Genomic DNA, 12,748 nt, shown 5'->3' with positions numbered 1-12,748 from the left:
CACAATCTATTTTCCTATTGTATATTCATTAAGTGTATGGCTACACTATACAGTTTTTAGCAACATGGCTGTGCCACTACAGCTGTGCTGCTAAAAGCCACGCAGTATAGATGCTGTTTGTCTGCAGAAGAGAGCTCTCCTGCTGACAAAAAGCTTCCACCCCCCAGGAGCAGCAGTGGCTGTGTCAGCAGGAGAGCGCTCCTGCTGACAAAGTGCTGTTCATATCAGCACTTTTCATTGGTAAAACTTTTGTTGTTCGGGGAGTGTGTGTGTGTGTGTTTTAACACCCCTGAATGACAAAAGTTTTGCCGACGAAGTGCTAGTGAGGACACACCGTTAGCATAATAAGTCATTAAAAATTTAGCCCCTATTAGTTAGTGATTGTTCATGAACTGATTCTGATTTTCTTTGAATGGATTCATTATTCATAAGAAGAAAAGGAGTACTTGTGGCACCTTAGAGACTAACAAATTTATTAGAGCATAAGCTTTCGTGAGCTACAGCTCACTTCATCGGATGCATTTGGTGGAAAAAACAGAGGAGAGATTTATATACACACACACAGAGAACATGAAACAATGGGTTTATCATACACACTGTAAGGAGAGTGATCACTTAAGATAAGCCATCACCAACAGCAGGGGGGGGAAGGAGGAAAACCTTTCATGGTGACAAGCAGGTAGGCTAATTCCAGCAGTTAACAAGAATATCAGAGGAACAGTGGCTATACTTCAACAAAAAAGCTTCAAAAACAGACTCCAACGAGAGACTGCTGAATTGGAATTAATTTGCAAACTGGATACAATTAACTTAGGCTTGAATAGAGACTGGGAATGGATGAGTCATTACAGAAAGTAAAACTATTTCCCCATGAAGAAAAGGAGTACTTGTGGCACCTTAGAGACTAACAAATTTATTAGAGCATAAGCTTTCGTGAGCTACAGCTCACTTCATCGGATGCATTTCCCCATGGTATTTCTCCCTCCCACCCCACCCCACCCCCCACTGTTCCTCTGATATTCTTGTTAACTGCTGGAATTAGCCTACCTGCTTGTCACCATGAAAGGTTTTCCTCCTTCCCCCCCCTGCTGTTGGTGATGGCTTATCTTAAGTGATCACTCTCCTTACAGTGTGTATGATAAACCCATTGTTTCATGTTCTCTGTGTGTGTGTATATAAATCTCTCCTCTGTTTTTTCCACCAAATGCATCCGATGAAGTGAGCTGTAGCTCACGAAAGCTTATGCTCTAATAAATTTGTTAGTCTCTAAGGTGCCACAAGTACTCCTTTTCTTTTTGCGAATACAGACTAACACGGCTGCTACTCTGAAACCTGTGATTATTCATAAGTATTCTCTATATTGTCTGGATGATCAATTTTCAGACTATGCATTATTTCTGAAGTGTTTGCTTTAGCTATTCACTGCTAACATTGTCAGCTGGTACTGGTTCTGATCCCTGACTAGATGACAAATATTTTAAACAGGAGAATAATGAATAGCAAATAATTCACAGATTCAGATATTTTAAAGCTAGAAGGGACCATTAGGACCATTTAATCTGACTCGTGCGTAACACAGACCATGGAATTTCACCCAGTGATTCCTGCATTAAGCCCATAACTTTTGTCTGAGCATCTTTTAGAAAGACATCCAGGTTTGATTTACATATAATTCATTATGGTCTTCCAGTACAAATGTTCAGGTCAATAAACACTTGTCTTAAAATTCATGATGCTTCCAGGATACACGTACATTTTCACAAATATCCAGAGGCTGTCAGAATGCTCACAAGTCACAGGGTTTTCCTAGCTATAACTATTACTACACTAATATAGTTAAACCAAGATAATTATAACGCCCCATATGGACAGTCTTATTCCAAAATTCCTGAATGAGTGGCTTTTTCAGTGTAGCTTAAACCCCTTCCAAAGGGATATAAACTAAGCCAAAAAGGTGCTCTTCTGCAGGATTAAGTCTACATGAGGAGTTACATTGTTATATCAATTTAAATTTATACTTTAACTCAGACTGCTATAACTTTCAAATATAGAAAAACCTATAGCAAATCAAACAATGTTTTTAGTCACAAAAACATTTATAAATCATTTTTTACATTCATCTAGCTGAATGTGCAATATCCGCAAAGCCACTGCAATGTTGTCATGTGGCAGAAATCACCAATGGTGAAAAATGTCTTATGGGGTGCGGTTAGTTTTTTGCCACTATTTGATTAGTGCTGTGCAGACAACCTGAGACAGAGGCCTTGTCTACACTACAAAGTTTTGTCAGCAAAAGTTATGCTGCTTTAATCAAAACCACTGTTGCATGTCCACACTAGGTCTTTGTGTCTGCAGAGTGCATCCACACTAATAGCTCTTGCATCAACACAGAGAGCAGTGCATTGTGGGTAGCTTTCCCACTGTGCAACTGGCAGCAGGGTGCTTTGGGAAGAGTTTGCAATGCCTCATGGGGCAGGTACAGTGTCACATGATGCAGGTTTCTCAATCCCATGGTCCAAGGTTCATCCTAGTAGATTGTCAGCCGCAGCCCCCTTTTCAGCTGAAGTGTGGGGTGGGGGAGGGAAAGGAGAGTGGTGTGTCCGGGGTGGGGGAGACAGCAGGCTGACCGACCTATCTGAAGGCAGGGGGTGGGGACACCCCCCACGTCAGCCCCCAGCTCTGCTCAGCACAGCAGTCTCTCCCAAAGCAGCCTGTCTGCCTGCCTGCCTGTGGTTCTGTGAGGGGCATCCTAAGCAGCTCTGTGAGCCCTCCATGTTGAGGAATGTCAAAGCAGCACAGCAGACTCCCCCACCCCTTCCTAGTGTAGGGCAGAACAGGAGCATTCCACGCTAATGGTTTGCTCTTTGTTCCCCAAAGGGAGCAGCAGGCTCAGCTGTCAGATACTTGGAGCTTTGTAAGGGGAGGGGCACATGTCTGCAGGGCAGCAGAAATCAAAACAGTGAGCAGAGTGGTCATGGCAGGCATTGTGGGATACTGGTGGAAGCCAGTTCTGTCGAAACAGTGTCTATGCTGATGCTTTGTTGCTTTAACTTTGCTGCAAAAAGCGCTATGCCTCTCTTTGAGGTGGTTTTGTTTTGCAGCCAAAAATAGTTTTGTAGTGTGTACACCTCCCGTTTTGTCGGCAAAAAGCAGCTTTTGCTGACAAAACTTTGTAGTATAGACAAGGCTGAATACACTGCTCTGAGAGATTTTGTATAAAGGTTTGTGTTAATTTCATTTCTAACCATATGCATAGTCTTTTTATAATGGTTGAAGGAAATTAATTTCTCTGTACTTGTAATACAAATGTTCATTTACACGTCACTACTACAGGGACACGTGATGGGTATATTTTTTTGTATAGAGCATTAAGAGCTTGATTCTGGTCTCACACTGGTTTTATACCAGTGTAGCTTCATTGACCTCAGCAGGGTTATGCCGGTTTTCAGTGTTGTAACTGGGAGCAGAATCAGGCCCTAGGTTTACAATCCAACGTTTACTGAATCTTCTGCAACAAAACACACAATGTGTCCAAGAACGCACAGTCTACTGAATGGAGTCTTAAAGGGAAAATCATGTTACAAAAGAGACCTGTTTTACCTTTTCACAAACTCTTCAAAGAGGATGCGGTGAGAATAACCTTGTTGACGTATCTTGACAGTTTCTAGAATTCCTGTGTACCGTAGCTGTACTAGAACTCTTTCTTGGGAAAATTTCAGTGCCTCTCGGTCATCATTTGGTTTAATGCAGCGGACAAAGTGAGGTTGTCCAACCACCATTTTGGATAAAAGATCCATCAAAGAATACTAACAATGAAAGCAAAAAAACCATACAATTGACAAGAGACCCCAGTACAATTATTTTAAAGAAGCAATAAATATCCATAACTATATGTACATGCCTGAAGATATCACATAGAAAGGCTGGGAAATTATTTCTTTTTCTAAGAAAATGTTTTGATTATTTTTTTTTCATTTTCATTCAAGTTTTTCTTTGACTTTTTTTCATTTTTACCTAAGCACCAAACATTCAAAAACCAATCCCAACCCTACCCCCAGTTTTCAGATGCCACAAACAAAAACTAAATTATTTTAAGTTATTGGAAACTGAAATTTTTTAGTTGTTTGAGGAACACACTACAAATTTTGATGAAAATTGATTTTTGTTGCAAATTTCCATTTAGACATTTTCTGTTGAAAAATTCAATTTTTACAAAATTTTGATGAATTTTATCATCCAACATATTTGGCCAAGCAATATTACAAAGAACATACCAAATTGTACTAGAATGAAAAATATATTTAAGTAATTAAAATATCTGCTACTCAGGGTACTTCTATATAAGTGGATACCCCTGTTATAACCTGACTCGGTACCCCATTTTCTGATCATCAATCTGTCGCAAGTGGACCCAATCACTGAATCCCATGCTAATCCAAGCCAATTTGATCTGTATAGAGTCTACTCACTGTTTCTAGCTCTGGGTCTACATGGCACATTCCCAGGATCAAACCTGTTGTTTAACAACCTTCTTTAGGATATAGGTACTGCCACTCAGCTGGTCTAGACCTCAAAATCAGTGCGTCAGACCTCCTGACCCCCCTTAGTTGCTTATGTATGCTTCCCCAGAGTTCCATCTAGGCTGTGGCCAGTCTGGGCTTTTGGTTCAACCACTTCAGGGACAATATAGCAGACAAGCAAGGAACACAGGCTTAGCAAAGGAACTTCTTAACCACAGAAACTTTTCCCTTAAAGCATTTGAGAGTTACAGATCTTTGAAGACAGAAGTCCTGAGGTGCACCCTCCCCTGACCTGATCTCACCCCTTCTGTGAGTATGAGGCCTGTCAGTAGTGCAGGTTAGACATTCACGCCTGCTCTCATCCTCCTGCAAGTTTTTCCTACATGTGATGATGGTCAGCCCCCCGTACAGAGCAGCACCCTGCTCTTAAGCAGGGTCTCTGTTTTTATGCCATGTGCTTAACTTTGAAACCTTCAGCCCCTGCCAACCATGCTTGCCCTGCCCCCGCCTTCACTGCCCCCACACCCACAAATCCCCATATAGAAAAAAATATTGTTTCAAGGTGTGGGACAACAGTTTAGAGATGATCAAAGTTAAAAGGCCCCAGTTTTCAGTCTTGATGGATTCTCAGTGATAGTTCTTTAATGAGGGGAAAAGTATCCTTCTTGGGCAGGGCAGCTGTCTGTAAAGCATAAAGTTAAGTTGCCCTCAGGCAAGTTGAGCCACAGTTCAATACATAATACAAAATGGAGTTCAGCATTTGATAAAGACATACCCCACTCTTATACTCCTCCAACACCACTCTCACCCACTGTCATGAAATTTCTGGACTTTCAAACTACAGAAGCAGTGCTTTTGGAAAGGGCAATTTCATACCAGTGATTCCAATACTGATGCACCATCTTGGCCCCCATTCACAAAGTACTTGATCATGTATCTAATTTTAACTGAGAGTTCAAGGGACTGCAATAAATACAGTCCCAGCAGCTACTCACATGTTTAAAATTACACTCACATACTTCAAATACCTTGCCAAATCAGGTCCCAAAAAAGAAAACCTTTAGAGAGTTTGACGTGCTCAGACTTATATACCCCAGGATACACAGACAAGGTATTATTGAGCTAGAAGTAAAAGTAACTAATAGTCTAGAGGTAAATCAATGTTAATAATTTCTTTACTATGAAGCTTAATCCAAACTATACAATCAAGAGCTGGTGGAATAGTGGAAAACATTTTTGGTTTTCAAAAATACCATATACAACTTAATAAGGTTCCTGCCTCCTTGTTAGTCACTATTTGAAAATATTCCTGTGAATGGATGTTACTCAGAGGTGAAAGTAAGCTGAAGCGGTGTTGGAGGAGTATAAGAGTGGGGTATGACTTTATCAGATGATGAACTCCATTTTGTATTATGTATTGAACTGTGACTCAACTTGCCTGAGGACAACCTAACATAAGCAAGAGGCAGTACACAGCTGGCCATACTGGCAGGGGGCAGCTTCCCCAGGCCGGCAATTTAAAAGGGCCCTGGCCCTTTAAATCACCGCCAGAGCCCTGCTGCAGGAGCCCTGGGATAGCAGCAGTGGCTAGAGCCCCAGGGCCTTTAAATCACCTCCAGAGCCCTGGGGCTTCTGGCTGCCACTGCCGCTACAGCTACCATGGGGCTCCAGCAGTGATTTAGAGGGCCCAGGGCTCCTGGCTGCTACTACTGGAGCCCCAGGGGTAGCAGTGGCGATTTAAAGGTCCCGAGAATTTAAAGATCTGGCCCCTTCCACTTGACACCCCTCCACCCCCCTTTTTCAAGACCCCGGCCCTGCATACCAGGTAAGTCCCTTAAGTTACTTTCACCCCTGATGTTAATTAATGGTTAAGAAACAGCTGCCCTGAATGCAAATACCTATATTTACATGCAAACAAGTGTATTTGTGAATGAACAGTATTGGCATTTGGCTGTGAGCAAGAGGACAGTTAATTATGTTCTTGCTTTAGAGTTGCAATCAGCCATTCAGGAAGCGGAAATAATAACATATTGCTTAGATAAACAATCACTCCTTCTAAAGTTGAATAGTTGAATTGAACAGTTTCCAAACAACCTAGAGGAAACTGTTTCTCCAAATCATCCAGCAAACAATTTTGAACAACAAATACTTCACTGAAATCAGGATCAGTTTGCAAAATATTTGTGAACAGTAAAAAGAGCAAAAATATTGGGCCAAATCCTTGGGTACTGCCAGAATCCACAGAACACAGGCAGGCTGGTGTGCCACGGTGGCATAAAGCTTCCACTAGAAGTGCCCTGATCCTGGTTCTGTGCTGTACTGTACACTTCTTCCACTATGCGCTGTGTTTCAGTAGCTTGGGAGCTGCTCTAGGCTATGCTGGCCTACAATGACCACATGAAACCAAAAAAATAATCCAGGATCAGCATGTCTTAAGAGTGTTCTGACAGACTCCCTTTTAATAACCACCTCACCCTGTCCATACCAATTTGATTGTAATAAATTCACCTGCACTGTCTACTCTGAAACCTATGTTAACTCAATCACAGAAGTATTACAGACAGACAGATGACCTTTATCTTCTATAATGGTGCTTGCAAAAATGGATTGACTTTACTTATTTATTAACACACATACGGCCAGTATTTTTAAAAAGTAGGCTCACTTGCACAAGCAAAGATGCAAGGACAATTGAATAATTGCAATTATAATATTTGTATGCGCAAATAAACTGCACACTCAGTTTTGTGTGCTCAAACAGGCCTTAATTCTTGGCCCACAGTGTTTTAGAGGGAGAATATTCAACTGCAGCTCATCATGAAATGATAGACTGCAAGTCATTGTCTAGGCCCTAGATCCTAGTACCAGTAGATTTTTGGCCAGTTCTGAAAAGCACCAGGGTCAAGTGATGAGAAAGAGCAAGAAAAAGAGTTAGAGTTCTGTAGGTCTAGTGAGGCATCACAGTGGACGGGGGATACTCTCTTATCCATCACTCTCACTTAGCCACACAAATGCTAGATTAATCATCTGTTCATGTAATTAAAATGCATTTTGTAAAGTTTACATTTTATACCCTAAAATAAGAAGCCACGGTTTGCCTCTTCATGTTGGTTGTTTCTTCTGGGTGTCGCATCATCTCCATTGTGTCAATCTGGAAATACAAACTCAGACATCAGTGGTGTTTTACAGACCTTCTTGGATCCCAGATCTGAGAGCAAAGTACAATATTTATCAGGATCATTCTTTTATATATATATATATATATATATATATATATATATATATATACATTTTCAGTGGTTCATTAGAGACCTATATTTACACAGAGCCAGTTCCCTATGAGGTGCTGAACACTCAATTCTTACTGACTTCAGTAGGAATTGTGGGGGCTCTGCAGCTCTCAGGACTTAGCCCACAGAATTTCAGTCTTGTTAATCCATTTGTCAACATTTTCCTTCAGAACAGAGAAGAGCCCAGACAATAATCTTTTATCCCCATCCCCTCTTTGAGCATTGTCCACTCTGATGCAATGGAACTTGGATCCGATTCACCATGGTTTGGATTTGGGTTTTGCAAGCCCAAATCTTCTGATCTGAACCACTGAAATATTAATAATTCAGGTAAAATGGAACCCAGATCAATGCAACCTCTTGCTTGGGTTGTACAAAACTAAAATCTGACCCAAGCAGCATTGCAGAAACAAAACGTGGTGTCTTCTGCCCTTCTCTATCCTGAGAGAATATAAAACAGTGACCATCTGAAGAATGTGCAGGCTATTTATTCTCCACAGGGTATCATTGGCACCTCTCAAGTGAGCACTACACTATGGTATAGAAACAAAGTACCAAATTACCAAAGTAGTGAGTAGAAAGCAGAAAAAACACTGTGAATCCATTGTGAATCCATTCAGCAAATTTGTAGATCCCTCATAAAAAGAAAGGGAGGACTTGTGGCACCTTAGAGACTAACAAATATATCTGAGCATAAGCTTTCGTGAGCTACAGCTCACTTCGTCGGATGCATTCAGTGGAAAATACAGTGGGGAGATTTATATACACAGAGAACATGAAACAATGGGTGTTACCATACACACTGTAACGAGAGCGATCAGGTAAGGTGAGCTATTACCAGCAGGAGAACGGGGGGAGGGGGGGAACGGGGACTTTTTGTAGTGATAATCAAGGTGGGCCATTTCCAGCAGTTGACAAGAACGTCTGGGGTACGGGGGAGGGGGGGACTGGACTTCTACATAGAGTGCTTCTGCCGATGTGCAGGGGCTGAAATTGTGGAAAAGCAGCATCACTTGCCCCATAACCTCAGCCGTGCAGAACACAATGCCATCCACAGCCTCAAAAACAACTCTGACATCATAATCAAAAAGGCTGACAAAGGAGGTGCTGTCGTCATCATGAATAGGTCGGAATATGAACAAGAGGCTACTAGGCAGCTCTCCAACACCACTTTCTACAAGCCATTACCCTCTGATCCCACTGAGGGTTACCAAAAGAAACTACAGCATTTGCTCAAAAAACTCCCTGAAAAAGCACAAGAACAAATCCACACAGACACACCCCTGGAACCCCAACCAGGGGTATTCTATCTGCTACCAATATCCATAAACCTGGAAATCCTGGATGCCCCATCATCTCAGGCATTGGCACCCTGACAGCAGGATTGTCTGGCTATGTAGATTCCCTCCTCAGGCCCTAAGGTACCAGTACTCCCAGCTATCTTCGAGACACCACTGACTTCCTCAGGAAACTACAATCCATCGGTGATCTTCCTGAAAACACCATCCTAGCCACTATGGATGTAGAAGCCCTCTACACCAACATTCCACACAAAGATGGACTACAAGCCGTCAGGAACAGTATCCCCGATAATGTCATGGCAAACCTGGTGGCTGAACTTTGTGACTTTGTCCTCACCCATAACTATTTCACATTTGGGGACAATGTATACCTTCAAATCAGTGGCACTGCTATGGGTACCCGCATGGCCCCACAGTATACCAACATTTTTATGGCTGACTTAAAACAACGCTTCCTCAGCTCTTGTCCCTTAATGCCCCTACTCTACTTGCGCTACATTGATGACATCTTCATCATCTGAACCCATGGAAAAGAAGCCCTTGAGGAATTCTATCATGATTTCAACAATTTCCATCCCCCCATCAACCTCAGCCTAGACCAGTCCACACAAGAGATCCTCTTCCTGGACACTATGGTGCTAATAAGTGATGGTCACATAAGCATCACCCTAAACCGGAAACCTACTGACCGCTATGCCTACCTATATGCCTCCAGTTTTCATCCAGACCACACCACACGATCCATTGTCTACAGCCAAGCTCTACGATACAACCGCATTTGCTCCAACCCCTCAGACAGAGACAAACACCTACAAGATCTCTATCAAGTGTTCTTACAACTACAGTACCCACCTGCTGAAGTGAAGAAACAGATTGACAGAGCCAGAAGAGTACCCAGAAGTCACCTACTACAGGACAGGCCCAACAAAGAAAATAACAGAACGCCACTAGCCATCACCTTCAGCCCCCAACTAAAACCTCTCCAATGCATCATCAAGGATCTACAACCTATCCTGAAGGACGACCCATCATTCTCACAGATCTTGGGAGACAGGCCAGTCCTTGCTTACAGACAGCCCCTCAACCTGAAGCAAATACTCACCAGTACCACACAACAGAAGCACTAACCCAGGAACCTATCCTTGCAACAAAGCCCGTTGCCAACTGTGTCCACATATCTATTCAGGGTACACCATTATAGGACCTAATCACATCAGCCACACTATCAGAGGCTCGTTCACCTGTACATCTGCCAATGTGATATATGCCATCATGTGCCAGCAATGCACCTCTGCCATGTATATTGGCCAAACTGGACAGTATCTACGTAAAAGAATAAATGGACACAAATCAGACATCAAGAATTATAACATTCAAAAGACCAGTCGGAGAACACTTCAGTCTCTTTGGTCACTCAATTACAGACCTAAATGTGGCAATTCTTCGACAACAAAACTTCAAAAACAGACTCCAACGAGAGACTGCTGAATTGGAATTAATTTGCAAACTGGATACAATTAATTTAGACTTGAATAGAGACTGGGAGTGGATGGGTCATTACACAAAGTAAAACTATTTCCCTATGTTTATTCCCCACCCCTCCCACCCCCCTCCACCCCCGTTGTACCTCAGACATTCTTGTGAACTGCTGGAAATGGCCCACCTTGATTATCACTACAAAAAGTCCCCCCCCCCCCCCGCTCTCCTGCTGGTAATAGCTCACCTTACCTGATCACTCTCCTTACAGTGTGTATGGTAACACCCATTGTTTCATGTTCTCTGTGTATATAAATCTCCCCAATGTATTTTCCACTGAATGAATCGGATGAAGTGAGCTGTAGCTCACGAAAGTTTATGCTCAGATAAATTTGTTAGTTTCTAAGGTGCCACAAGTCTTCCTTTTCTTTTTGCAGATACAAACTAACACGGCTGCTACTCTGAAAATAGATCTCTTATGTTTCCATAAATTATTTAAAGTTGGTTTAAAAACAAAAAGTATTTTTAAAAAATAACCAAACACTAGCGATTTTGAACATCTTGAAAGAAGGAAAGAAAGATTAGTACAATAAGTTCTTTGGTTCCAAGCTATGTATTGAAGCATTTTATTATTTTTTATTATTGTTTTATTATTATTTTTACCCATTACTGTTACAGTTCCACCCCAAGATTTCCACTCATATACTCTTTCCCAACAGTGCAATGCAGGCCGAAGTGCCATCCTTTAAAAACAAAGATCCATTCTGCTCAAATCTGGTGACTGTCTATATAGATGTTAAAGATCTCCTAGCACTTAGTGAAGCATATGGTATAAAGTCAGTGTACCAGCCAGCATTATTTCTTTCACTAAAATTTTTCTTATTTTCAAAGTTGTTTATGTGGTATAACAGACCACATAACAGCTGCCATGTTTGCCTTTGTATTACCAATATCCAATTTGTTACCATGTAATGTGCTTTGAGACAGCTCATGTATGAAAGGTTCTACATAAAAAATCCACATAGGTACCACTCTTCTCTTCTATAAACTAAAATGCCAAAGCATTTTACTTTATCGAAGAGGTTAGAATTTCAGTGAAATATAGTTTAACATCCTGTTTTCCCCTAACCACAGTCAAGGACTCATGCCTACAGGTACAACTATAGGGTATAATAGAAATGACCAGGCAATTGCTGATTTTCAATAGACCCTGTAAAGTACAGGTGACATCTCTTTCACCCCAACATTGATTACTCCTGTCTGATAGCTGGGTCTTGTCTCAACCCCCTTCCCTAAGCAACAAACTGTACTTCACCTATATCTTCCTGCCAGGACAAGGACTCCCTCCAATCCTGTTAATCCAGCCTTTTATTAAATCATCACAGATTGCTAAACACTTCTCACCGAGTCAGGGTCTCAGTTTTGGATTCTCTGCAGGGTAACACAACTCTGGGTCCATGGAACAGTCACTAAAATACTTTTACCTTGGAAACTGATTTTAAAAAAGAGTTCCTGCCCCAAACCACTAGGAGGAAAAAATTTGACTGTTTTTAATGCTTTCTGTAAATAAAATGAAACGTTGATGAAGGTCAGGAAGTAAACTGTAAAACAGCTGCTCTGTTTTTGTAATGCTCAGAAAAATTACCACTCTCAGTTAATTAAATAGTATGTAAGAGATAATGAGGGCACAGAACTCAGAAGTATTTGCCTACCCACTGTTGGGATTGCTATTACAGTAAAAGCTTTGTTATCCAACATGTTGGGGAAATGGGGGGTGCTGGTTAGTCAAAAATTCCGGTTAACTAAGAGTTATACTTACCAATGGAGGGAGGGAGTTTGGGTACAGGAGGGGGCTCAGGGGTGGGGCACAGGAGGGGTGTGGGGCAAGGGCTCTGGGCGGGAGTTTGGGTGCACGAGGAAGCTCGGGGCAGGGCATTAGGGTGCGGAAAGGGTTTTGGGGTGCTGGATCCAGGCAGCGCTCACCTTGGGTGGCTTCCAGCAAGGGGCAACATATCCCTGCTGCTTCTAGGCAGAGGCGTAGCCAGGTGGCTCTGCATGCTGCCCACAGGCGCCGCCCCCGCAGATCCCATTCGCCGTGGTTCCCGACCAATGGGAGCTGCACAGCCAGCGCTCAGGGCGAGGGCAGTGCACAGACCCACCT

General features: G+C 42.2%; 1 protein-coding gene across 1 annotated transcript in view; it reads right to left on the bottom strand.

Moving 5' to 3' along the window:
• Window positions 1–12,748, bottom strand: part of MYO3B (myosin IIIB) — a 312,077-nt gene that overhangs the window by 129,240 nt on the left and 170,089 nt on the right. Inside the window, exons 24-25 of the mRNA XM_043504856.1 lie at window positions 7,594–7,671; window positions 3,601–3,806 (exon numbers count right to left, since the gene is read on the bottom strand). Of these exons, the coding sequence (XP_043360791.1) occupies window positions 3,601–3,806; window positions 7,594–7,671 (284 nt within the window). The remainder of the gene's footprint in view (window positions 1–3,600; window positions 3,807–7,593; window positions 7,672–12,748) is intronic.

This window comes from Dermochelys coriacea, chromosome 11 (assembly GCF_009764565.3).
Source record: "Dermochelys coriacea isolate rDerCor1 chromosome 11, rDerCor1.pri.v4, whole genome shotgun sequence".
NCBI lineage: Eukaryota > Metazoa > Chordata > Testudines > Dermochelyidae > Dermochelys > Dermochelys coriacea.
Note: the sequence above shows the minus strand (reverse complement) of the source record. Positions and strands in the feature narration are given on the sequence as shown.